Genomic DNA, 27,491 nt, shown 5'->3' on the forward strand with positions numbered 1-27,491 from the left:
GTAAACCCCATTTTCGGGGTCCACTGTAACTTCAAATGGTTGCTAAGCAACCAGTTGTAAGTCAAGGATTACCTTTACATCTAACCAAGGACCAAATGAATATATCATACGTTTAGCAACAGGAATTCAACACAAGTCCTGAAACTTTGATACCAGGAAACAGAAAATATTGGAGCATCTCAGGATTGTTACTATTCAGCCGCGAATTCTCAGACATTACTGAATTTACATAAAGTAAAAAAAAAAGATCGCTGGTTTCAATCATGAATTTCCATAAAAATAACTCATTGCTGGTTTTGGTCACAGCAGCAGTTTGGCTGATAGAAGTCCTTAATGCTGTAATCAAGAAAACTACATGACTGTATCTCACCAGGAATTAAAACTCAAGTCACCAGGAGTTAAACCGAACCTGTAAGTAAAGATGCAACACAAGTAAAAAAGATAAAATCCTATCCCTGGCTACTTTCCCCCCCCAGTTTTAAAGTGGTTTTAGAATAAAAATGAGCTTTTCTTGCCAGAATTTGGCTTCAGCATGTGAGAGGTTACCTGCCTTAAATTAGGGCCATCTTTTTTTTTTTTGCTAAATGTGATTTTTAAAGCCCGAGAACAAAATTAGAGATATTAGATGGATGGAACGGATGGTGGATAATAGACATAGTGCACTGGAAGGCTGTTTTTGCAAGGTGACAATTTGAGCTGCAAGTAGCAATGTCTTGAGTGATATGGAGTTATCCTTGTCAGAAATCGTGACATAGTGGAAAATGAAAATGCCTTTTTTTTTTCTTTTTAAAAACTAAAGAAGGCTAGATGCCTCCAAACTTTTATTAGCAGTCCTGTAGTGTACACGGAAGAAGTGGCTTATCCTTTCTAAGTTCAACTGCAATGAACACTAGTGTAAAAGCATAGGAGAGATTGCAACTCCAGATCTGAGGTGTGTCACAGGTCCTGTGTAAAGCAGGGGTCTCCAAACTTAGCAACTTTAGGCGTGGTCGCCTGAAAAATTCTGGGGAGTTGAAGTCCGCAGGTCTTGAAAGTTGCCAAATTTGGAGACCCCCTTCTATAAAGGAAAGGGAGGGGGGTACCTTTCTCTCCCTAAGGGAATATCAGCAAATATTACCTGGCTGCCCAAAGTGTGGTTCACCTGTGACCAGCAGTGAGCAAGGTAGGAAAGAATACATCCCAGTAAAATAGACATTCGCAAGTGGGTCCATAGAGAACCACATAATCAAATCCACGTTGCCAGAAATGGCAGAAGTGATTTGCTATTGTGATCTTCTGAGATCATTTTTCAACCATCCCATCCTCTGGAGTAGGGGTAGGCAACCTTGGCTTTTTTATGACTCGTGGACTTCAACTCCCAGAATTCCTCAGTCAGCCATTTTCATGAAACCGCGGCCTTGGATCCCGACCAGGGGTCTTCATACTTGGCCCTTTTATGACTCGTGGACTTCAACTCCCAGAATTCCTCAGTCAGCCATTTTGATGAAACCGTGGCCTTGGATCCCGACCAGGGGTCTTCATACTTGGCCCTTTTATGACTCGGGGACTTCAACTCCCAGAATTCCTCAGTTGGCCATTTTGATGAAGTTAACACACCCTTTCTACAAAACTGACAGATGATGCTACTGTTCTAAAAGCAGGGGTAGGCAACCTTGGCTCTTTTATGACTCGTGGACTTCAACTCCCAGAATTCCTGAGCCAGCCGTGGACTTCAACGCCCAGCATAGCTGGCTCAGGAATTCTGGGAGTTGGAGTCCCCGAGTCATAAAAGAGCCCAGGTTGCCTACCCTTGCAGTCTGGAGACTTTCCTGTTGCCTTTCTCATTTGACAACTCCTAATGGTTCAAGTAACGAAAGATTTCTCCACCCACCCCCCAAAAAATGCCTCTACCCATTTCTCTTGCCACCTAAATATCACCCCATCCCCTCCTCCTCACACACGCACCCAATAAAGCCACTTTCCTCCTCCCAGACATATGGAGGAGACGGGCGATCGATCCCGTTTTGATTCTTTTCCCTTGGATTTTGGAGATACTGGTTTTTTAAACATCTTACCTTGGGAACACGTCCCCGACTCTCCTATAAGCATTTGTGGCCTTCTCAACCCACCTTTACAGACAGCTGGGAAGAGGGAGCTTAGCTGGGCCGTGAAACTCCGACTTTTAAGATCAGTCCGATCCTTACGGACAACAAATCAAGCTTCCATTTACCTAGCTAGTTCTCAGAAACTTAACAGCTAGTCTTTGCTTTACAATTCATTCCGAGTGGCCACGCACCAAAGTTACAACGGGCATTGGGGAGGGGGAAATGTGACTTATGACCGTTTTTCACACTTAACAACCACTGCAGCATCCCTAAGGGTCAACGGGATTTTAAATTCAGATAGTTGTTAAAGCGACTCGTGTTTATTTTTTATTTTAATTCCATTTATATCCCGCCCTTCTCCGAAGACTCAGGGCGGCTTACAAGCTTAGCAGTAGCCTTCATTCGATGTATATGCCTGCTTATTGGGGCTTTCATACACCCCCCAAACGGCATTATTACAAAGTCAGCTTAATTGCCCCCAACAATCTGGGTCCTCATTTTACCTACCTCGGAAGGATGGAAGGCTGAGTCAACCTTGAGCCTGGTGGGACTCGAACCTGCACTAATTGCAGACTAACCTCCAGACTAATTGCACTAATTATGACGGCCGCGGCCTCCCCGGGGTCACGGTGACCCCCTTTTGCGACCTTCTGACAAGCCAAGTCGATGAGGGGAAGCCGGATTCGCTTCACAGCCGCGTTACCGAACTGCCGTGTTTCACTGAACAACGGTGGCAAGAAAGGTCGTAAAAAGGGGCAAAGCTCACTTATCAACTGTCTCGCTTAGCGATAGAAATTTGGGGCTCAGTTGCGGTCGTAAGGCGAGGACTACCTGTACTTCATTCTTCCTAGGACTACTCCGACCGCTAACTTTGTTTCCATGCTGAAAACGGGTCCATCCAAGTGGGCGGAACTTGGACCAACAGAACGCGCGTTCTAGAAGGTTCCTACTACAAAGCAGCCAAAACAAACACCCTGTCTTTCTCAAGGGAGGCTGTCCCAATAGCCAGGGGTTTAATTGTTTTTCTTCAACAAACAGAGCTCACAATATCAACTGTGATCATTAAAGTTTCATTTGTACATTAATCAAAGCATTAAAGTGGAACTACATGGACTCTTAGGTCCCCCAGAGAATCCCGGCTGCTGGCTGGCCGCCTCCCGGATTTCTGGGCATTGTGAAATTACTCTGCCATTTTAGGCATTGTGAAGTAACTGCTATATTACTTTTTGCAGTAATTCCTCCACACTAAACCCAGCCACTCCTTCAGAATCCCCTTAGTATTTGTGTGCGTGCGTGTGTGTTTTTTGGGGGGGAATCACGATAGCCTTAAATGAAAGCTCAAGATTTTCTGGAACCAACCATCAACTTTAAAATTCCACTGTCAGAGGAATTTGGGCTACCAAGGAGACCCAGCAGAGAGACCAAGAGATGATACAGACAAGAACAGCAGAAGGATTATGTGGAGAGAAAAAAAATGAAGGGCAAAATCCAAGACTAAAAAAAAAAATGCTTCAGGATATTTTTAAACAAATGCAACACGGAAACTTGGTGGCGCTTCTCAAATTTCGCCTCTAGCCACCAAGTGTGTGTGATTTTTGTGGCCTCTCCCTTCCTCTTGAATTAGGTCACACGAAGACCCTTAAGAGCTAAAGGAAGGACAATTTGGCCTTGCTGGGAGGTTGCCCTTGATCCCTTCGGAGAAGATTTCCAGAAATGACGCGCCAGCGCCTTTCGCTCGGAAGGCTCTTCTCATCCTCACCCTCCAAGGGACCATTTTGTTCTCAGTGGGTACCCCTAAACCTTCTCCTTCCTGGTTAGACTCCCGCTCAAACAAAGCAGAGGCAACCTGGGCTCTTTTATGACTTGTGGACTTCAACTCCCAGAATTCCTGAGCCAGCTATGCTGAGGGAAAAGGGAGAGGTTTCCATACTGAGCCATGCTGGCTCAGGAATTCTGGGAGTTGAAGTCCACGAGTCATAAAAGAGCCAAGGCTGCCTACCCCTGGGTTAGGGGAGGCTGGGACACCATGAAAAACTGCTGCTGCAGTAGATTATTTTGGAGACCGGAAAAAAGAGGTGAGCTTCAGGGAATGACTGGGATGAAGAAGGAAACAAGTTCTGAGCGAGGCTCAAAGAAGCGGCCTAGAGCGGAGCATCAAAAAAATTGCTGCCGCGGAACACGGAGGAGACGATTTTGCCCGTCGAGTTGATGGTGCCCTCGCTGTCCGAGCTGGATTCGGAGTCACTGCTTCCTGAGTAAGCCCCAAGACCGGGCAGGATGCCGATGCACACGGCGGCTGAGGGGCAGTGGAGGGTAGCGCCGCTCATGGTGCTGCTGCCCCGTGGAACGCAAGATGGTTTCTCTGAAAGAGAAGAAAAAGGGTCGTGGAAATGCAGGGCTTGGGCTGGCAGGCCTCATTCCCAGTTTCCTTTGAAGAGGGAGCGTCACTGAGGACAGGAGCAAAATGGGCGTTTAGCCCCTTCATCCAGCGTTCCTCAGCTGTGGCAACTTCCAAGACGTGTGGACTTCAACTCCCAGAACTTCTCCCAAGAGTAAGAATTCCCACTGCTGGCTGGGGAATTCTGGGAGTTGAAAGTCCACACGTCTTAAAAAGTTGCCAAGGTTGAGAAACAATGCTCTAATCTCTTTGGAGGCTCTGCCTCAGGTCCCCCTAGTCCTTGACTTACAACTGGTCGCTTAGGGACTGCTCAAAGTTATGACGGACCCAGAAAAGGGGATTTACGACTCAGATCTGAAGTTCCAACGCTTGCCCACCCCTGGTCATGTGATTGCACTTCAGGTCTTGGTATAAGGATGCATTTATGGCGTCCGGTGGTCACATGACTCGGTGTTTCGTGATGGTTTTGCTGAAAAATCATCACTTCTAGTTTTACAGCCAAGCCGCACCATAGTAAACAGTGAGTCTACTTAACAACCGCAGGGGTCACTTAATCACTGGCATGAAAACAGTCATAAACTTTGGCCAGTCACATGACCTGTGTTTACAACCTGTTTTATGACTGTTATGGGCAGGCTCCATAACAGTAGTAACTCAAGGACTACCTGTACTCCAAACTCAGTTCTGAATTGAAATAATTACGGTTGCTGAAAAGCTCTTCCACAACTATCTCAGTATTTGCGCATTGCTCTGAGATGGCTACGTGAGCAAGATATTCGTGGAATTAAGAGTGAAAAAAAAAACCCAAATGATAATGTAAGAGCTATTAGGTCCATTAAAATTGCTTAAAATTCATGACTTGCAATGCCTTCTACTTTTCATTTGCCGGAGCTGTCTCAACTTTGCAAAGAGCAAGAAATCTGGATAAATGCCATTGCCGATCTATCAAAATGATCTTTGGATAATTTGATCTGGCAATCGAAAGACGAATCACATCTTTTGACATTTCAATAAAAACTCCTATCTACAATGCTGTCATATCAGCCTTTTGGCCGTGGTGAACGTTGAAAAGATAAATTTAAGGCCTGTAAATGGTCCAGTGGATTGGAGACCCGATTGCACTTGTCATATATGAAAAGATTGTCTACAGAGGTAGACTTCGTAGAGGTAGACAAGTATAATGAAATATGGGATCCACTTATACCGAAAACGGTAGGTTAAAATAAAAGATAGTTGTACGAATGTATCGGAAATTTATACATACATATTGAATAATATTTGCATTAGACAAGTATACATAGAATTGCAATAGAATTTTAATAATGACATATCTTTTTTGTCATAGCAGGGTCAGAATTGACTAGTTCTTGGATTGGCCACAATCAGCAAAACTGGGGATGGTAGGCTAGATTTGTTGTTAGTTGCAAAGTCATGTCCAACCCATTGCGACCCCATGGACAACGTTCCTCCAGGCCTTCCTGTCCTCTACCATCTTCTGGAGTCCATTTAGGCTCACACCTACTGCTTCAGTGACTCCATCCATCCAGCCCCCTCATTCTCTGTCGTCCCCTTCTTCTCTTGCCCTCAATCTTTCCCAGCATTAGGCTCTTCTCCAGTGAGTCCTTCCTTCTCATTAGGTGGCCTTCTCATTAGGCTAGGCTAGCAAATTGGAAAACATCTTATCTTGGAAGAAGCTGGTGGCAAATAACTTTTGCATTCCTGCCATGGACGCAGAGGCGGTCCCTCACGTGTGCTCACTCTGCTACTGCTTCTCCTTGAAGAAATCCTGAGTCCCTCCCCTTTCACAGGAATGCTCCTCAAGAGCGTCCAGCCTTCCAAAGGAAATTTGTGAAAGCAGGATGGAGGTAACCATGCAAAACTCTCGAGCACGTAAGACACAGAGCCTTCCCAACGCATTCAAATACACACCTGGAACCTTATCATCGTCGGGATCCGGGTCCAGTTTCAATCTTTTGACACTGTTGGCACCTTCGGAGCTGTAAAGACATACAAACCCAAATCCAAAGAGCAGAACTTAAAATTAGTTCGTTGATGGAAAACAGGCAAGCAGAAAGATACAATCAGAAGCAGACCTCAGGCTAACATTACCACAGCTGGTTCAGATGCCACAACTTGCTGAACCTGTACGCCTTACCTCCCTAAACTGTGAATTACAAACTACAAGGCAGTGGTCACCTGGCATAGTAAACCATATATATATATATATTTTAAAAAACGCTTTTAAGAATGGAGAAGAGGTAGCTCAGAACTGAATAGTCGTGGGTTTTGTCTGAATTTAGCTTTCTTCTCGCAAATGTTTCATTACCAGACTAGAGAACATCATCAGTGAATCTCATGCTGTTACTAGCCTGATAATGAACCATCACAGGAAGAGAAACACAAGGAGGCTGCTCTTATGGCTTACCCCAGGACAAGACTATCTTTGCAAATCAGCACTTAAGAGAACATGCTAGGACACACCTTAACAAATGGCTGTAGAATAACAAAGTGTTGGAAGGGACCTTGGAGGTCTTCTAGTCCAGCCTCCTGCTCAACCAGGAGGACCTATACCGTCTCAGACAAGTGACTGTCTAGCCTCTTCTTAAAAACCTCCGGTGATGGAGCGCCCACGATTTCTGGAGGCAAGCTGTTCCACTGGTTAATTGTCCTCACTGTTGACAAATTTGTCCTGAGTTCTACAGTATGTTGCTTCTCTCCTTGATACTATGAAGAAAGTTGGATTGTTCACACGTTGGATAGCCTTCCTCCACATCATGCTCTCCTGTGACCCACTACAAATCACAAATGCCAATGTAGGAGTTGGCTTCCTACCACCTGGTCCAGATTCTTCATTGGGCACTGCCATCCCTTAGTGGAGGCTTTTAAAGAAGAGACTGTCTGAAATGGCCTGAGCAGAGGGTTGGACTAGAAGACCTCCAATGTCCCTTCTAAACCGGTCGTTTTATTATCCCAGCTCACCCCTTCTTTCTCCTGATCAGGTAAGCATTCCATAAACCTGCCTCTGAGGCTTCTGGGAAAGGCCCAAAGGAAAAACTGAGGACTAGTGCTCCACAGCATGTCACTTTTCCGTCTACTGACCTTCACAATCTAAAAATAGCGAAGAGGGAGAGTGGAGCCTGTTAGGTACATGTCAAGTCTGTCGGCACTTAGCATAGCCTCAGGGCGCCAACCTATGGCTACCCTCAAGGCAAGGATCCATCATCCACTGATTTTATGGCTCTCAAGTAGTCCTCAACTTACAGCTATAACTGACGCCCCAATTTCCGATGCTAAGCAAGACAGTTGTCAAGTGAATTCTGCCCAGTTTTATGACCTTGCTTGCCACAATGTTAACTGAACCACTGCAGATTAGTAACACGGTTGTTAAGGGAATCTGGCTTCCCCCATTTGACTTTGCTTGTCAGAAGGTCGCCAAAGGGGATCACGTGACCCCGGGACGCTGCGACCGTCCTAAATGTGAGTCAGTTGCCAAGCATCTGAATTTTGATCATGTGATCATGGGGGATGCTGCAAGGGTCCTAAGTGTGAAAAATAGTTATAGAAAAAGAGATTGATTTCATCCAACTGCAACACAATCTGGAATCTAGTTAGTTTTTCTGCATGGGAGAAGTCCAAAGACTTGCGTTCTTTTCTTACTGCTGCGCTCTGAGCCTCGGGGGCAAAACTACCCAGCTGCAAAACGTACCTTCTGTGTTTCACAGCTCCTGCTAGTAGCTTGGCCTGAGAGAATTTGTTCTTGTTTTCCGATTTTACCGACAGTTTCTTGTCCGCCTCCTTCTTCAAGTCAGCACTAGCTCCGACTTTTGACAAAGTGCTGTGAACTCAAAAGTTAAGGAGAAAAAGAATGCAGTGGGGGAAGCACAGAAGACACGCAACGAAGAGCAGTTGTGCTACGGCCGTACAGTACTGTATAGCAGCGTTTGCAGTTCCACAAGCGTTTTAACCAGCAGATTTGTTTTCTTACATCTTCGCTATTAGAGTTAGCATTTGGTTCTGGCATACACAAAGAGAGCACTGTGCGTAAAAATATGCGTAAGCTAACTTTACTAGATTGGCTTTCCTGAAAGCATAAAGTGAAGAGGAATGAAACAATGACCTATTCAACTAAAGGAAGAAAACTTGCACGTGGCACACCAAATCCTTTCAAGTTAGCCACCTACTGAGCTACATAACTTGGTCTAATATTAGAGTTCATACAGAGAGCTTTTTCTTAAAATCAAATAAGGATTAGATTCAAATTTCACACTTCCTAGTTTTTAGCCCAGCTAAAGCTAATGCTATGTATGTTTCTGTGCATGTGTGCATCTCTCTCTATGTATCTAGAATAGACATCTAGATGTCTAGAAAGTAGAGCTAGGTAGAGATATCTAGACAGATAGATAATCTCTGCCACAACAAATTCAGATTCATATAGTGACTAGCTTGGAGCTCCGCTAAGTTAGCTCTCTAGTGCCACCAGCTGAATGTCAGACTGGCACTGGCATGTTTTTCAAAAACCACAACTGGGCAGAACCTTTATTGAAAATTCATAAATAGTGGTGGAAATTGTGGAAAACTGGTGACTGCAAACTGAATATATTAATTAGCGGGAAGCCTCACCAGCTTCAACTGTCTCCTAGTATTCAGATAAAGAAAGTGGGTTGGTAATCCTTGACTTACGACGGTACTAGATCCTGCCCATCGCGGTCATAAAGTCATGATGGCTGTAATGCGAGATAGCCATGTGACTGACCTGTTTTTAACCTTTGGTGTGTCGGTTCCAAAATGAACATGGAGGTCACAAAGCGAACTCACGGGTTTTGCTATGGGCTGTTTTTTTGCCAAAAATGAAAAATAAATGCCAGCTTTCAACAAAAATATCATAGGTGGCAGTCATGTGACTGTAGGATACTGCGAAGGGCCATAATTGTAGAGCAGTTCCCGAGGGCCCAACATGCAGTCACATGACTGAGGGGGGGTTAGGGTTTGTGGGGGGGGGGCTGTTGGAATTTTGAAACTGGGTTTTTGAGAAATTGTGGGAAGACCCATGTAACTTCAAATGATCACTGAGCAGCTGGTTATAAGGAGAACCTGCATGCTTTTATTTTTGCTTTCCTGGATGGATTTCACACCATTCCGGAGTGAAATTAGTGACCCTGATAACCATGTTAAAGTTACAAGATCAAACCATGTTTCCCCTCATCATGGCAAAGAGGGGGAACACCTTGGAGAGGCTTCCTAGCAATTCTCCAACAGAACCATAATGGAAATATAGTCCTCGACAAACAACAGCTCATTTAGTGACCGTTCAAAGTTACAAGGGCGCTGGGGGAAAAAAGTGGCTTATGGCCATTTCTCAGTTGCCACCTTTGTAGCATTCCCCACGGTCATGTGATCAAAATGTGGATGCTTGGCAACGGGTTCATACTTAGGACCGTTGCTGTGTCCCGGGGTCACGTGATCACCCTTTTGCAACCTTCTGACCAGCCAAGTCAAGGGGGAAGCCAGATTCACTTAACAACCGGGTTGCAGTGATTCACCAAGCAAACTGTGGCAAGAAAGGGCGTAAAATGAGGGCAAAAGTTACTTAACAAATGTTTCATTTAACAACGTAAATTCTGGGCCCAGTTGTGGTTGCAAGGCGAGGACTACCCCCACTTCCAGTGCAATCATGAGCAATTGGGTAGGGAAGAGATTACACACACACACACCAAGACAACCTAAAATGTTTGCTGGGCAAATACGGAACAGATAGCACTTCTTTTTCCTAGACCAGTGATGGGGAACCTTTCAGAGACCGAGTGCCCAAACTGCAACCCAAAACCCACTTATTTATCGCCGGGTGCCAGGCGGGCGTGGCCTACTGGGTGGCTGTGGCGGTCATGGAAGATTGGGTGGGTGTGGTTACCTCAATGTCGCTCTTGGGGAGGGACACCTGTGGGGGGCAGCTGGTTGAAGAGGGACAGTTGCCACCTCCGAGGCATGGCGCGGGTGCCCACGGGGAGGGCTCTGAGTGCCGCCTCTGGCACCCGTGCCATAGGTTCGCCACCACTGTCCTAGACGCTGCACGGACATGCAGAGCCCACAGAGCAGGAACTGGTAAGTCACAGATGGAAACTGGAAACGACTAAGCAAACAAAAGCTAAAGGGGGAAATCGTGGAAAATTTCGAGCAGAGCCTCCGTCAATCCAGCCCAACCAGCCAACGTGCAGCTTAGCCATTCAGAAGCAGCATCCGGCAAAGGCCGGCAAGATGTGTGCTCCAAGCAGCTCGAGAACGAGGCTTCCCAGAACCCTCCCAAGAGGAAGGAGGACCATCCCTGCAGGGTCAAGGATATCCGGTACTCGTTCAGCTCCTTGAGGTCTTCTTCATGACGCTGCTTTTCTATCAGGGCTTGCTGCCGAGAAACTTCATCGAGAAACTTGGATTCGTCCTCATCCAGCCCCCTCACCATATTTTCTGTAGAGAAGAAGCCAAGGTTAACCCCAAGAGTGTGATAAACCCACAAAGGTGGCTGCAGCATCTCTGCCATCACGTTCCGCCACCACCTTGCTCATTTCGGCATGGTTGTATCCCATCAGTCAGGAAGATACGGGACGGCCTGTTTGAGGGTCCTCAATGCAATGGACAGCATTTTAGTTTGGACTCCATTCCAAACTTAACAAACTCTGTTTCTGAAGGACTCCAGAGAACCGATGTAACTTATTGTATGTCATTTCTGTGAATTTACTTGAGTTAAACGTACGTCGCTTGTCTGACTCTGCAGTTGCATTAATTATGGAAATGTCATTAATCTGCTTTAAGGGACCTCTGGTTCCATCAGACACCCCCCTCCCCTTCCACAATTCAAGGTTTTTATTGAAGATGACTGAAAAAAAGCTGAGCCACCATCCTGGCTGATGCTCTCACAGTAAGCACACATTGATGTTTGCCTGTTCTGTTGCCATTTAATCTGCTTTCAAGATCCAAATTTTCCAAGAATGTGGAAGTTATCTAAGGGAACACCTGCTGCCAGCGTCAATTTCCCATCGTCCTGTGCGCTCCCACAGGGAGGGCCTCCTCAGGGTACCGCCGGTCAAGGACTCCCCATGACTGGTTGGGGAATTCCAGGAGTTGAAATCCACAAGTCTTAAAAGTTGCAAAGGTTGAGCAGCTCTGACATAAAGCTTCAGCTAGGCAAGAAAGAACAGGTTAACAAGCGCTGCCAGATGGATAGATAAAAACACAAATCTTTTTCTCTGGAGATCATTTCCCCCATTGTCCACCGACACATGACGGTAGAATAAACCTGCAACTTTTGAAGCCAAGAAGAAAAGCTGGCAGCTATGCCAAGCTTCACGCTGCAATCCTTTCCCCTTTCCTCTGCAGAGGTGGACAGACTGGTTCCTGGATTCCAGCAGGAGCCAAGAATGCAGCTGTGCTACCTTGGCACAACCGTAAGAGGGTTGCAGGACTTTCTCCATAAGGAAGCATATCAGGAAAGGCAGAGCTTTCTTCAAGTATACTCTTCCAGGGAGATAAGAAAGGAAAAAAAAGGGGGTTAGATCTCCATGCAACAGAATTTCAGAGATGCTCAGCGGAACTTACTGAATTTGAACTGTTCTTCAAATTCCTGCTGCTTCTTGTCCTTCTGCTCTTGAAGCCTTTCATAGAGAGATCGGGGGTCATACACTTCTTCGGGACATTCTAGAAGAAGAAGAAGAAGAAGAAGAAGAAGAAGGAGGAGGAGGAGGAGGAGGAGGAGGAGGAGGAGGAGGAGGAGGAGGAGGAGGAAGAAGAAGGAGAAGGAGAAGGAGAAGGAGAAGAAGAAGAAGAAGAAGAAGAAGAAGAAGAAGAAGAAGAAGAAGAAGAAGAAGAAGAAGAAGAAGAAGAAGAAGAAGAAGAAGAAGAAGAAGAAGAAGAAGGATTTCTCAAGTCAGTATTCAGGAATTGCTCCAATGGAAGCAATTGCTCCTGCCTTAAAGCACACCTCACTTTTTTACGTTAGGAAAAGAACTGACGCCTGTAAACCTCAATCTGTTGATTCCATATGCAACTGAGGAGTTTGTAATTGTGATCGGTGAAGTTAATGCACACTTTCTACAAAACTGACAGATGATGCTACTGGTCTAAAAAAAGCAGGAGTAGGGAACCTTGGCTTTTTTATGACTCGTGGACTTCAACTCCCAGAATTCCTGAGCCAGCACAGCTGGCTTTAAGAGTTGAAGTCCACGAGTCATAAAAGAGCCAAGGTTGCCTGCCCCTGGTCTAAAGTCAAAGTAGCTGTAATACAACACTCCGTTACACATTCATTAATGAGCTGTAGATCAAAAAGTTCCCAACTCAGGTTTTTGTTATAATTTGCTAGGAGCTTTGGGAAAACTATTAGTCTCCCTCTATCCTGGCATATCATGACTTGTTTCCCATGTTAAAAAACCCCAAACCCACAGAAATACTAAAAATGCCAAAAGTTAATAGCTGAGTATGTGAATTCTCCTCTGTCATCTTCCTAACACTCGTGTGCTCAGGAAGATTAGAACAAAGAACACAGAATAACAGAGTTGGACAGAACCTTGGAGGTCTTCTATTCCAACCCACTGCTTGAACAGGAGACCCTATGCCATTTCAGACAAAAGGCTATCCAGTCTCTTATTAAAAGCCACCAGTGATGGGAGCACCCACAACTTCTAAAGGCAAGTTGTTCCACTGGGTAATTGTTTTGTCAGGAAATTTCTCCTTGGTTCTAAGTTGCTTCTCTCCTTGATTAGTTTCCATCCGTTGCTTCTTGTCTTGCCTTCTGGTGCTTTGGAGAATAAGTTGACCCCTTCTTCTTTGTGGTAGCCCCTCAAATATTGGAAGACTGCTATCTGTACTGCATTACTATACAAGCTTTCTTACTTGGCTTCTTCTTCCAGTTAAATAAATAGCTAGAAATATTTTCAGGATGACATTGAACTGGTCTATATGTTTCATCTTGGTTAGTACTCATAACTTTGCTCAACTATCCTTCCAGTTAGGCCTTGTCCATAGCCAGTACTTGGTTGAATGTGCCTTAGATCTGCACTGAACCTGGCTTGGGATTGTGACTCTTTAGATAATCCCCCAACTGATAGTCAAATACCTTTGGGGTCTTCAGGTTTCCGAACCTTCTCCCATTCCTCTTGTCTTCGTTTGCGACGTTCTTCTAATTCAGCTTCCGAGACAAATCTTTTGTTAATTACAAGGTCCGCACTGCTTTCTCCACCTTCCATTCTGGAGCAGCCTATGCACAGAAAAGAATTAGAAACAGGCCTGTACCTATAAACTGTGCTTTCTGGCCTAAAATGGTCAAGTTTTGCCTTGTATCTTGACTGAATGACACAGATCTAGCACTTTGCAAGTGTAATCATTTGCCCACCAAACAGACAATGAAAGCTGCGGGCACAAAGGACATGTCAGATGTCAATCAAGTCAAAAAATTGCAAATAGCCATGGAGATATTTGAAGCAGACTAAAGAATAAGAATAATTTTCTCCTTTCTTCAATCTCCTGTTGGCATTTGAAAAACCGATTTCCCACTAACGAAATTTGACTTTTAAGGTTCTTTTCACTGACTACAGATAAAGGCTTCAAAAATAAAGAATGACTGGCCCTGTTGGAAAAGGGAAGGTTGGATCCGCTTGAATTCTCAACAAACTATAAATTATTTCAATCAAAGATCTTTTTATGCTTAAGAAGATCTGGGTAAAAAAAATGGCTGGATAAAGAATACAATTATTTCTGCCCTTACTACTCATAAATTTTAGGATTATACAGATTTACCACTAGTAACAAAGAGGGAGGCAGCAATATACACTATTTTTCAGAAAAAAATATTCCCTCTATTAAACCTAAGCAAGCCTCAACATACACCATCAGAAGAATTAAATTTAATCAGAGCTCTTCTGTGAAACTCAAATCAACTGACATAGAACCATGAAGGTGGCGGCTGTGATAGGGATACTATTTAACATGAATGAATAAAAACTCATGTTTTAAGAGGATTCACTACCTGGGCAGTATCGGTATAGTTTTAAGTGAATCCAGCTTGCCCTACTGACTTTGCTTGTTAGGTTATAAATCTCAATCACATGGAGAATGCAACTTTCATAAATATACACCACTTGCCAACGGTCCAAATTTTGATGATGTGACCCTGGGGATGCTGCAATGGTCATAGGTAACTTTTTTCAGTGCTGTTGAAACTCTGAAAGCTCACTAAATGAATGGTTGTAAGTCAAGGACTATCTGTATTCCAGAGCGATTTTTTTTTCTTTTTGGTAACAAACTGTCCCCAAACTGCAGAAGCTTAAAAGGCTAATGGAGAAGTCCAGAGGTGTAATGCGCCCATGTGGCACACAACAATACTGCTTACTACAATGGAGGAAGATTGAGGAAAGTAGATCAGGCTGAGCAACTAATACCAGGGAATCAGAAGGCTTAGCAGCTTGTCCTTTCAATAGATTAATGGAAGCTGTGAACTTGTCTCAGCAACAATACTGGTGGTCCTCGACTTACGACAATTGAGCCCAAAATTTCTGTTGCTAACCGAAACACTTAAGTGAATTTTGCCCCATTTTGCAACCTTTCTTGCCACAGTTAAGCAAATCACTGCTGCTATTAAGTTAGTAACCCGGTTGTTAAGTCAATCTGGCTTCCCCACTGACTTTGTTTGTGCAAAGGGGATTACGTGACCCCAGGACTCTGCAGCCGTCATAAACCTGAATCAATTGCCAAGTATCTGAATTTTGATCTCAGGGAGATGCAGCCACGGTCATAAGTGTGAAAAATGGCTTTTTTCAGTGCGGCTGTAACTCTGAACGGTCACTAAATGAAGCGTTGTAAGTCTAGGACTAGCTGCACAGAAGGGCTCTCCCTGAAATCTCCTGGGATGGTTTCCGAGTTTCCTGGTGGTCTCCCATCCTACTCCTGCCCGGGCTGGGCTCAAGGTCGTTACAAAGGGCTTTGGACCCTGGAGATATAACCACTCCAATAGCCTCCAACGAGCCCAGGGGGCTGGGGATGATGGGAGCGGGAATCCGGAGGGCACCATTTTGGGAAGCCTGCGTTTTGCATGAACCGACAGGTAAACCTGACCCCGATAATGAGTTAAAACTCGTCTGTCGCCGGATCCTCAACGTCTCCGGCGAACAGCCAACGAGCTCGATTCGAATCACGTTTTGTTCCTCACGGGCAGAACCGGATCATCCTGTTCCTGACGCGACCCCTTCCCCCGCGCCTCTCCTCCGAAGCCCAGCCACGGGGGCCTCTCAGGTCAAAGGACGCCCCTCTGCACCCACCTCGCCGCCATGGGCCGTTCAGACGACCGCTTCTCTCCCGCAAACCCACCTCACGGCCAGAGGCCCGGCTTCTCCGAGGACACGCCTCCCGACCCGCCGCACTTCCGGCCCGCCTCTTCCGGCCCGCTCTTTAGGCCGCCCGACGAACCGCAGTCCAGCCTGGCGGCCGGCCGGCCAATAAGAAAAAAACCAAAAGGATTGGTGACAGGTGGGCGGGGTTACGCCCCGCCAGCCCTCAAAGCCACAGAAAAGGTTGCCTCTTCCTCCTCCCCCCAGAATCCGTCAATCAAATGAAAGGGAGAAACGATTGGCTCAGCCTCACTCTAGTTTGGAGTGGGCGGGCCTGAAGAACGGGGCTCAGAGAGAGAGAAAGAGAGAGAGAGAGGGAAGAAAGGGGCGCGGCTCGGTTGCTCGGAGATGCGGCGCGGAGGAGTGGGCGGGGCCGCCGGGCGCGCGCTCCCTGGCTCGCTCGTGCGCAGGCGCGCGCTGAAGGCGGGTGCGCCGGGCCTTTCCGCCTGGCCGCTGCTGAGGAGAACCGATGGCGCGAAGAAGCGGGAGCGCTGCCGCCGCCGCCGCCGCTTCTGTCGGGCCGCTGGCTTGAGGCCCTGAGGCGAAGCCGGGCTCCATCGCCATCCCTGGACGCCGGGCCGCGCCCGCCAGGAGCCCCGCCGAGCGGTTGGCGGAGGGGGCGACGAGGAAAGCGCCGCCGCGTAGAGAAGGGAGGACCCCGCCTGAGGCGTCTTCGTCTGGGCAGCCCTTGGAGCCCTCCGGGGAGGTGAGGAGACGCGCCCGGCTGACTCCTGGAGGGAGGTATTTTTTCCCCCTGCCCCGTTCACACGTTCCCGCAGACCCGTGTCGCCGCACACTTCATTGTTCCGCCAGCCTCCTTGTAGGCAGCCTGGCCGCGCTTGCACACCCTTTCCCGGAGGGTCGTGTTGACGCTCCTGGTCTGCGCAGGGGAGGACTCTCTCTGCAGGCTCGCTCCCGACACGGCGTTTCCACTCACACGTGCAAAAGGTGTGTCTCTGTGTGTGTGTGTGGACGCGTTTGCCCGACCTCTGCCGTGTCCACAAATGCGGGCGGGGCGAATGGCCCGTTTGCGTGTAGGGTGCAGTGGGGAGGAGGAGGAGGTACTTAATCCGTGGGTTTGAACCCATGCCCGCATGTGGGGATGCGGATGCATTTGCAGGGGCAACAATCGGGATGGATCCGAAGTGTTTTATTTATTAGCTGCCCCAACCCAGTAGAAAGGGACCAGTTGGTGCATGCACTGCTTTGTGTTCCAGTTCTCTCTCTCCAGCTTTCTGGCTGTTGGGTTTGCACTGCTTTATAGCGCTTCATTGGTAGCAATTGCCCTGAGTGATTCCAAGGTGGGTAGCTATGTCAATAATTTAAATAAAATCATACATATTCATGTAATGCAGATTATAAACAAGGAAGGTGGGGGGGAGGGAAATGGCATTTTTCTCAAAACATCCATTCACATGTAAGACTGGGGTCTGGTACTCTGGTTTACCAAAATAAATAATATCCCTGGTAGGATTTTAAAGCGCACTATACTGGCTTAAATTTTATTAGGCTGATGTATCTTTTTCTCTCTTATCTTTGGGAATCGGTTCCGGGCATCTTTCCTTTTTTACAATAGTCTTTTCTCTTTATTGATTTGTTCTGCTTTGCCTCCTATTACTGTGGTTGCCTGTCTGTAGGCATGACTTAAGTCTTCAGCGAATGCCATTTCCTCCTCACTTCAGCTATATTCCCCTTCTCTAGAACAACCTCCTTGCCTTGCCTTGCCTTAATGGTCTTTTGTCCTAACTAAAAAGAAAGTATAACAGAGGCAATACAGGTAGTCCGCAGCATATGACTGGTCACTTAGTGGCTCTTAGAAGTTACCACAGATCCCAAGAAGGATTCAAAATTGGGGTGTGTGCGCGCGTGCGTGTCCTCCAGTCACATGGCTGCATTTTGGGTGCTCAGCAACCAGCTCGCATTTACAACCATTTGCAATGCCACAAGATCACATGACTGCAATTTATGCCATTTTTGCTGAAAGCTAGCGAAAACGGCATAAATTGCCGTTTTTGTTAGCTTTTAGTTGCTGGCAAAGACCACTCCATAGCAAAAAAAATGAGTTGACTTAGCAGTGGTGGCATTCGCCTGACAACCGCCACAAGAAAGACAGTAAAATTGGGCACAGTCACATAATGGCCCGCTTTACGACCAAAATTGTGGATTCAGTTATGGTTGTAAGTTGAGGACTACCTGTATGTGATTCTCTTGGTCTGTATTCAGTGTACGATGTATTGACAGACAAAAGCATAATGGTTCAGCATGAAGCCCGTGACTAAGGTGCTTATGAACCTGTACCCAGTACAACCTTGAATGTCGACCCATCCTGATCTTGGGAAGGAAGAAGTTCATTTCTGTGAGTCAGAGGTTTGGAAACTAGGAAAAACTGAAACGATGTGAAGAAAGGGACATTGTACTGAAAGGAGAGCCAGAGGAAAAGAAAGTTTCACTGGAGGTAAACATCTGTTGGGAAGAACTGTGAATGTTAATGCCAAAAAAAAATGGACAGAAGTGGAATGGTTGACTTTGCTCAATATTTTATTTTTATCACAAACTGGAGTTTCTCGGAGATTGACAACTGTTTCCTCTTTCTTCTTGACCAGTAATGCACAGATCACATGTGCTGCTGATAAGTGAGGAAAGAGGTTATTAAAAGCCCAAAGTACAAACTCAGTGAAATAGCTGCCTCTGTGTACTTCAGTGATTAGCTTTGTGTTTTTCTAGAATTGTAGGCGCCTCAGGATATAGATAATTCTGACTCTCTTCACTTACTTTCAAAGCAGTAAAATGATCCATCTCTGTTGGGAGAGATTGTCCGTTGCTTCTTTTCTTGAGTTCCTGCCCTGGATTTGCTGTTCAAAATGGAGGGGACAGTGCCACATAATGTTAAATTTCATATTCCAAATCTTTTATTGAGTTACTTTACACAGCATTCCTTCCAGAGTCTTCTTTGAGGGCTATGTTGGTGTTAATGGTTGGCGCAAGCAATGGGTGAGGACATTTTTTCTTTATAGATACCTCATATATAATCTCTTCCCACCCCCCAGTAGTATGCTAAAGGGAAAGGAAAGATCTTACCAAAATTATCACTTGCATAAGAGTTTTAAAGAAATTGTGTACTTTCTGTCTAATCCTTCTAAAAGTTGTATCTTTACTTCCTGTATAATGTTTTCCTTTCTCCTCTGACTCTCTTGCCCTGGTTTTTTGGGGATCTCAAGGGGTACGTGGCTCTTTGGACCCTAAGTCAACAAGTCAAGATGGAACTGTTAGTGCAGACATGTCAAACACAAGGCCCTGGGGCCGGATCCGGCCTGCGAAGTGGTTTCATGCGGCCCGCGAAGCCATCCTGGAAACAGTGAGGGAACGGCCCCCACCGCCTTGGCCCTGGCCCAGAGACCCTCAGATCTGTCCCACTCCTGCCCAGGCCCCCATAGGCCCCCTTGATGCGAACGATGTAGAGCTGGCCACGCCCACCCAGTAGGCCATACGCACTCTAGCCACGCCCACCCAGTAGGCCACGCCCACTCAGGCCACACCCACCCGGCCCCCTGAGGGCAACCGCAATGCTGATGCGGCCCTTGGAACACTTCTTTGGCTTCAGATATGAAACACTGCACATTCCTAGATAGCTGCTTTACTTAAGGCTAGCAGAAGTGCCCTTCAAGGTTTTCTTGCAGTTTTGCACTTATCAGCTGGGCAGAAAAAAATAAAATAACCTGCATATAAAATGGTTGTTTTTGCATAGTTACAAGTCTTCTCGTGTTTGCAGAAAAATGGACAATAAATTAAAAGGATTTTTTAAAACATTGAAACTATTAATAAAAAGGGGAGGTTACTGGGTAGTTAATCTCAGAATAGAAGTTGTAACACTTATTTTGAAGTCATACCACTTCCAGTACCTGAACTCTTGAAATAGCCTGTTTTGAAATCAGAATATTTTGACCATTAAATGTTTTGCATGCCTCTATGTGAGATAGTTTTTTCTTCAGATTTTTTTTCACTTTCCTCACACAGAATTGGTTCGCCCTATTTGCTTATTGCTTATTGCTTAGCCATTACGGATTTAATAAGGCAGAGTTGACTAGGATCTCACAATATTTAACAGAATTTAACAGAATAACAAAGTTGGAAGGGATTTTGGAGGTCTTCTAGTCCAACCCCCTGCTCAAGCAGGAAGCCCTATACATTTCAGACAAATGGTTGTCCAGACCTTTCTTAAAAACCTCCAGTGTTGGAGCACCCGCAACTTGTTCCACTGCTTAATTGTTCTCACTGTCAGGAAATTTCTCCTTAGTTTAGGTTGCCTCTCGCCTTGATATGTTTCCATCCATTGTTACTTATCCTTTCTTCAAATGCTTTGGAGAAATAGATTAACCCCCTCTTCTTTGTGCCAGCCCCTTTGATATTGGGATTCTGCTGTCATGTCACTCTTAGTCCTTTTACTTAAACTAGACATATCCAATTCCTGCCACTATTCTTCACGTGTTCATCTCCAGTTCCCTATTAACTGTGCTAAACACAAACCAAAGAATTTACTTTATGATTTAGTATGATTTAAACTAAGTTATTAGTATTAAATTTTTGGGTTTAGGGTTGGCTAGCCCTGTGTCCTAAAATAAAGGATTGGGAAGGCAAAGAAAAAAGTGATAATAGTTAAGTACATATACAAGATCCAAACACAAGGCTCCATGCAAAGCTCTATTTCGGTTTGAAACTGCAGATACCTCCCGTAATTCTCATGTGGATTATTACTTTTCTGTGTTCTAATAGCAAACTCACTAGCCCTATATCTAGTAAAAAATAATGAAACACAGCTATCCAGTAGATTCCTGGTTACCTTACAGATGAGGGTGAACATTGTAGATTCAAACACAAAAATACCTCATCCGTGCTGATTTTCCTCCATACTGGTGAATAAAGAGCTTGGGCTATGAAGTTGAGCGATTGGGAACTGGAAGCAATTTACTGATCCCTGTTTTCCAATTGGACCTTTGTTTTTCCCCAGATGGTACTGCTTGCTACTTTGAGAAAAGTGAAACGTTATAAGCAGTCTTGCTGTACGGAGAACTAAAACTATCTTCTGCCCTTCAAGTTGGGCGTTCGGGGCTTTATTTTCAGTTGAATGTGATGTAAGGTTTGCTGCTCAGTACACTGAGACACAGTTTACCTGTCTGAGAATTTGTTTATTGCATTCCAACCATTCTTTCCACACATTTTGTCATAAGAAACTGGGCAGAGAATGGAGAATAGTTTTAAATACTCGAGTGACAACATGGAAACAATTGTGGAATTCTCCTGGATTGCTCTTTGGTGATAAAAATTAATTGAGCTGCTTTTTTGGGATTAGAAGAAAACTATCTCAGAATTCCCAGACTATTAGCTAAATTGGTAAATTGAAAAGCATTAGAAGCTCATGACAACCCATTCCAAATGCTACCAAGAAAAATGCATGGATGCTCTCATCAAGAGCTGAAGTTATAGAAAAGAAAGAGACGTGATGTTGAGAAAATCTATAAAGTATGGACTCAGATGAATAATCTTATAAGATCTCCAATTAATATTTTCTTATTTTTGACTTATTTTTGTGTAAGGCATGGCTGCTGTTCCATGTATACATATCTGATTAAAGTCAATGTCTGTGGTTTAGTATATTTGCTAGACTTGTACTGAAAAAAATGCTAGGACTTTCCAGTAGTAATTGAAAGAAATAAAATGGTTACAGTCCTACAGCTTTTTTCAATAGGATCAGAATGGCTGAGTGGCCTTGGTTCAGCATGTAAAATCTTACAAAATTTATAGTGTATATTTTTTATTTTTTACATTTATGTATCGCCCATGTCCCTCAAAGAGTGACTCTTTGTATATACAATTTCATAGCCTATGGAGCTGCGTAGTTTTTAATTACTAGAAGAAAAAGGGTGGGAATGCATCATTTTATCGTAGTCAGCATCGTATGATTAACTATGAGCCACGTAGTTCTGTGGCTGTTGCATACAACTGTTCAACAGAGCAAAATGTGTCTTAAAAAACAAGGGTTCAAGAGGAAAAAAAACCAAAACATTTTATGGGAGAATATAGGCTTTTGTTTGGAGCAATTTTATGGGTAAAATTCATATCCATATTCTGATGTGGAATACGTTATCATTCGAAAGACTGATTCCTGGTCCTTCCAGCTGTCTGCAGGTGTTGCATTACAGGAGACTAACCATAAGCCGTTTGTTTGGCTTCCTATGTGGTGTGAACACAGCCAGTTGTGACCTGTTCAATAAACTATGGTTAAGCAAACATTGCATGTTTGATAACAGTTGAATACATTTTACTGACTTTAGTTGTGGTTCAAATATGCCTTGAAAACCAGTCACACAGATGCTTAAAAATAGTACAGTTGTAGCTCATAAAATCTTTTCCCCCAATTTATCTTCAGAAAATGCCAAATGCTCCTTATTATGCCCTTTATTTATCATGATGGAAACTGGAGTGGATGTGAATATATTAAATTGTGTGTTTTGTTTTAATGGTTCTTTGAAAGTGTTGGGTTGCTGTACAGTACAGTATTCTCTTATAAACCTTGCTGTCAGAATGCTTGATGTAGCCTGCTCATGAATATCTCACTATTTCAAGTTGGATTAGGACCAAGCCATTAGTAAAAATGAGTGTGTTGATATATTTAGTTTGCACTTTGAGAAACTTCAAGCTTTGATTGTAGATGGCCTAATGGCCAGTAAGATATGAACACTTAATTATTTATACGTACTTATTAATGTTCACCATTAATGGCCTGTCAACCTGAAAAGCAGCTTTGAGGTTAATGCCAAATGTCCTTCGAACTTTGGGCTGTAGTATTCTGGAAGTTAAAACAAGTTTATGATTAAAATAGAGATTCTGGAATGTTTTGTAACAACCAGTGAATTTAACAAAAACAATAAGGGCAAACTTGTGGTAAGAAAATGTGTTTTTTAAAAAAGAAATTTACTGAACATGAACTTACGAAACAAATGTAATGTTAGAATATAAAGAAAATCTTGATGTGGTGAGATAAGGCTTGTCTTGAGTAATTCATCATATTGGAAGTTCTCACATATATGGATGTTTTGCAAGAGAGACAATAAAGTGTTTTTTTTTACTTTCTGGAATCACAACAAAGTTGCTAAATAGCGTTTATGGGTTAGCTATCTGAAAGCTATGACTTTTCATATATTGGCAATCAGTAAAGAATTGAAATAAGCTTGGTGGTTGAAATATTCAAATTGGTTTCTTGGAATAATTATTTTAGAGCAAGGATTTTTTTCTACACTAATATGGTTATGGTGTAAAAATCTTAGAATCTCTGAAATAGTGGTTCTTTTATTACATGTTATAGAAACAAGTGGACTGGTACCATTTCTATCACTTTTCAGTCATTTGGATTTCTTATGCAAGAGTCCTCATCAGCTTTGAAAATATATTTTGCGATTTAAAGCAGTTTTTAAGAAATTGTCCAACAAATTAAATAAGCAAACATTGCATAAATAATGGCAGTTGCATGCTTATGTTCATTAAGCTAGCTCATAGGAACTATGGTGTGCAGTTTTTATTCTGATAGAGAACAGTACTAGAAATCAAAAGATCTTGAAACATACTGACAATTTTGTGTCTTGTGTCACTCAAAAAATAGAATTTTTGCTCCAAGAATTTATGTCTGATGCAATTGGTTGGCGAATGTTGCTAAAAATACATTTGGCAAGTAAGATATAACAGCTGAAAGCAACTTGGTAGTTTAAAATCCTTGTGGTTCTTTGCAAGTCTCATTTCATAATTCTTTAGTGCTGCCAACCACTATTGATGAACGTGGAGTCCTTGGTGCTCTTTGAGGTTGGTGGTTTGCTTACAGACAATTTGTTACCAGACTAGGTAATATCTTCAGTATAATAAAGTATTTGTAGCTGAGGGTTGAAACTAGCAACTGATGATGTTACCTAGTTTGGGTAATGAAATGTCCGCAAGAAAACAACCAAGCTCAGAGAATACCTTCAGTGCTAGAAAACGTTACCTATACTGATGCTGCAAACAGACCACCAAGCCCTGAGCACCAAGGACTCCACAGTTCAACTCTGAGCTTCTGTTGATACCGTTGTTGAATATACATGTATGGTGATTATCTCTACGAAGTCTTACGAAGTCTGTGGCCCACTGATTTTGGTTCTGTAAGCAGCAGCATACTGTTGGTATTGCACACATACTTCATTGGCGCACTCATAAAATTCAAAAGCCCTGACTACTATAAGTGTATTTCCAGGATAAGAAGTTTACCTAAGATACATCTTGATAAGTCTGTCCCAACCTTTGAATGATAATAAAAGAACAGAGCTGGGAAAGAAAATGTTGTGGTCCATCAGCTTCTGGCAGCAGACTGGTTTGGCTTAACCTTTATATAAATATACAGTATGTAGCTGCTTAGGTCTGTTTAATACATACACTGTCATAAGAGAGATGAAAGCAGATATTAAGGAACAATTTGTAGAAGAAAGGCAATAGTGAAAAGAGTATAGCTATAAAAACTAGCATGATTATGGTTGTGTTAATTTGTTCATGGGACACTTTTTACTTCATCCGCTGTATTTATGCTGTTTGTGTATTATTCTATGTTTTTGCATAGTCTTCAATTGTTCATAGTCACCCAAAGACATAAATTTGAATCAAGTGGCCATATAAATTGTATAAGTAGAGTAGCATTTTAACTACCACAAGATTTTGTGTTGTGTTTTTTTGCAGTTTTTATAAAACTGCAGTTTCAAGAAGGAGTACCTTGGCAAACAGAAGAGAAAAAAGTTGTCTTTTGTTAGCATAGAGACCTCATTATCTTGGAAGATTCCAAGAATTCTACTTAAATCTATTTAAAATTATGACTTTGCTACTTGTGATTTACAAGTGAATTGTTTGACATAAAGTTTTGTTGTGCTACCTGTTACATTTGCATTGTCTCATTTGGTAGACGGTCCATCTAACAGGTTGTCTTATATTGGGAAGACTTGGGATGATTGACGGATGTGTTCCTCTCTAGTCTAGAAGACAGAGTTGACTGAAGGATTTTCTAAGATCATTGGCTTCCAAACTACTTTTCCCAGATATAGATAAATAGAAGACTGTGGGTGCTTCTTTTGCATCGTTTTTAAGAATTATGCACAACCGCCCCCCCGCCCCCCCCCAAATTGTCTTGGGTAAAGAAACTCCAGGCTATGTGGCTTCAGTTGCTCTTCCTATTATCTGTTGAATTGCCTGGTGCTCCCTCTGTCTTTTCTTGGAACCAATCAATCTATTCTTGATGGGCAGCAAATGAGACAAAGGCTGGAAATTTACTTCTCACAAAGAACATGAAGTTTTCTATTAAGGGGAGAGATGCTACAGAGCCAAAAAAAATAAATTGTGGCATACTGTAGCTTATTGTCCTTGATGTAGCCCTGAATAACAAAGTGTCTGAACCTAGAATAGATAATAAGAAATGGAATGTGGGTGACTTTAGCAAATTTTTGGATAAGCAGGCAAGGTTTGCAGGTGGGAGAGATTCCAAAGTTTCTATTTTCTGCTAAAGGTAACTGGTGAGTTTAAGGCCCAATGACATGCCACTCTCAAAAATATGTGGTTTGAATATAGAGGTGTGGGGGATTTGTTTTTTGCTCCATTATAATTTAAATCCAGATTGATTTGGGTGTGCTTTCTTTCTTTCTTTCTTTCTTTGCAGGCCTGTTTCGGATAACCAATGAGTATCACCAGTGATGATGTCAGAAAGTAAACCAACCGTTTCCTGCCCGCTCCAGTTTTTACAAACTTGTATGATGCAAAGGCTACAATTCAACATCCCAAAAACATTGATTTTAAAACTGTCTAGATGATTGTTGTTGCTTTGGTTGTGCTCTATGCAAGCAGAAACCTTTTCCGAGGTTTACAGCTGACCTTCGAACAGCATATTCTGTGTTTGCTACAAACCTTGGGAGTTAGCAGCATGGGCAATTCCTGTGTTTGCCGAGAAGACAGTGGTGCAGAAGAGAATGCAGAATCCAGGAACCACCAGGCAGAGAACAGCAGAATGCCTGTACCTGAAGCAAGGAGCCATCAGAGAGACCCAGTACGGCCCCCCCGGCGGGGGCGGGGGCCGCATGAACCCAGAAGGAAAAAACACAATGTCGATGTGTTAGTGCTTGACACACTGGCAGTAATTCGGACCTTAGTAGACAAGTAAGTGTCTGGAGAGCAATGAGGCAGTGCATGAACCTGAGTGCGGCAGATTCCTCAGTTGCTATCTGGAGCCATCAGAGGGCTTAAGCTCTAGACTTAACGGGGATAAAAACGGGTGTGTTTGTGGCTTCCTTAAGGCACATTTTTCAGGATGCTGAATCATTAGATGATAACATTGGAAAGTACCTATTAAGAAGGTAGTTTCGGAGAGAGAGAGACTCTTAATTGAACCCTGTCTCTGGGAGCAGATTTGTAATTTCTGCTAACTTTTCAAGAAAGATTGAATGAATTAGATCAGGGGCTCCCAACCGAGGGTGCAGGACGATATTCCAGGGGGGGGGGTCCAAAAACTTGGCTTTTCAAAATTATACTGTATATGCATAATTCATTGCCGTTATTTCAAATTTTTGTAAGGGGTGCGAGAATATATCAGAAACGTCCTAGTATGGAAAAGGTTTGGGAACCACTGCATTAGATACTAAATCAGCCACTTTTGGTCACGCTGCTTGGAGAGTTTGGGAGTTTGTATTTTGTATTTGGTATTTATTGCCCTGTACACCGCCCTGAGTCCTTCGGGAGAAGGGCGGTATACAAAATAAATTAAATAAATAAATAAATAAATAAACTAGTTCAGTGGTGTAGTGAAGCTATTTATGTTTCTTTTGGTTCAGCCTTAGTTTTAATACAATCTAGCTCTGCTTTAATAACCCTAGTTCTACTTTATAGCCTTTCATCAGTCGAGGGTGACATAATCAAATTAAGAATAAGTACAATATAAAAGTTGTTAGTAAGCATTAATCACAAGCATACGTTGTAGTGAAAGAGGCTAAAGCTGGTTCCACGGTCTTTGAAAACGGACACATTCTTGAAAGAATGTGTGTTACTAATGCTTGTAAATACTCTTGGGATCATTGCATAAGCCACATTTTCAGGATGTAGATAGTGAATCACTAGATGAAAGTAATTGGAAAATGTCTGCTTAGAAGACAGTTTTGGGACTGTCTTTATCTGACTCCTGTCTCTGGAATTTGAGATCATTGCATTTTATTGCCAAAAGTAGCTTTCTATGTATCCAGTCACCGAAAGTCAAGCTTAACAAAGAAAACTTTACTTTTTTAACCACAGAGGTGCAGAGCCAGCAAGCTGCGTCCCTCTACTGCACCTCTATTGCGCTGGCTTCTAGATGATGTAATAGATGTGTTACAAAAAGAGGAAGTGATAGAAAAGGAAGAGTGCAAAGCAATTTGGGGGTTTAAAAGAAGACTAGATAAATTCATGGAGGATTGGTTTCTGAGTGTCTCTTAACATGATACATGCTATCACTAAGGTTAGAATCATACACCCCAAATACTAGAAATTTAGAAAAAGGAGCAAAATATGGCTGTTGTTTCCATGAAATGTTGTTGGCATTGGATTGGTCGCTGTAGGAAA

The 27,491-nt window shown here is 43.6% G+C and overlaps 3 protein-coding genes across 6 annotated transcripts in view; 1 reads left to right on the forward strand and 2 right to left on the reverse strand.

Moving 5' to 3' along the window:
• Positions 1 to 27,491, reverse strand: part of PLLP (plasmolipin) — a 286,192-nt gene that overhangs the window by 189,324 nt on the left and 69,377 nt on the right. The gene's annotated exons all lie outside the window — the stretch shown is intronic.
• Positions 269 to 15,948, reverse strand: PSME3IP1 (proteasome activator subunit 3 interacting protein 1). Of its 2 annotated transcripts, XM_081335806.1 has the most exons (8): positions 15,780 to 15,866; positions 13,583 to 13,723; positions 12,070 to 12,168; positions 10,819 to 10,941; positions 8,189 to 8,318; positions 6,412 to 6,479; positions 1,871 to 4,446; positions 269 to 1,693 (listed from the first exon to the last, which is right to left on the reverse strand). In XM_081335806.1, the coding sequence occupies exons 2-7, from the start codon at positions 13,710 to 13,712 to the stop codon at positions 4,226 to 4,228; spliced, it is 771 nt and encodes a 256-aa protein (XP_081191932.1). In that variant the 5' UTR covers positions 13,713 to 13,723; positions 15,780 to 15,866; the 3' UTR covers positions 269 to 1,693; positions 1,871 to 4,225. The 2 variants fall into 2 exon arrangements, with proteins under 2 accessions (XP_081191932.1, XP_081191933.1); XM_081335807.1 differs by lacking the exon at positions 269 to 1,693 and having other exon boundaries at positions 1,905 to 4,446; positions 15,829 to 15,948.
• RSPRY1 (ring finger and SPRY domain containing 1) overlaps positions 16,277 to 27,491 on the forward strand; it is a 37,277-nt gene continuing 26,062 nt past the window's right edge. Inside the window, exons 1-2 of one of the 3 annotated variants that reach the window (XM_081336226.1) lie at positions 16,277 to 16,796; positions 25,567 to 26,060. In XM_081336226.1, coding sequence (XP_081192352.1) covers positions 25,714 to 26,060 — 347 coding nt within the window. In that variant the 5' untranslated portion in view covers positions 16,277 to 16,796; positions 25,567 to 25,713. The remainder of the gene's footprint in view (positions 16,797 to 25,566; positions 26,061 to 27,491) is intronic. The other 2 variants (XM_081336227.1, XM_081336225.1) reach the window with 2 other exon arrangements.

The sequence above is a fragment of the Vipera berus genome (genome assembly GCF_964194415.1).
Source record: "Vipera berus genome assembly, chromosome: 10".
NCBI lineage: Eukaryota > Metazoa > Chordata > Lepidosauria > Squamata > Viperidae > Vipera > Vipera berus.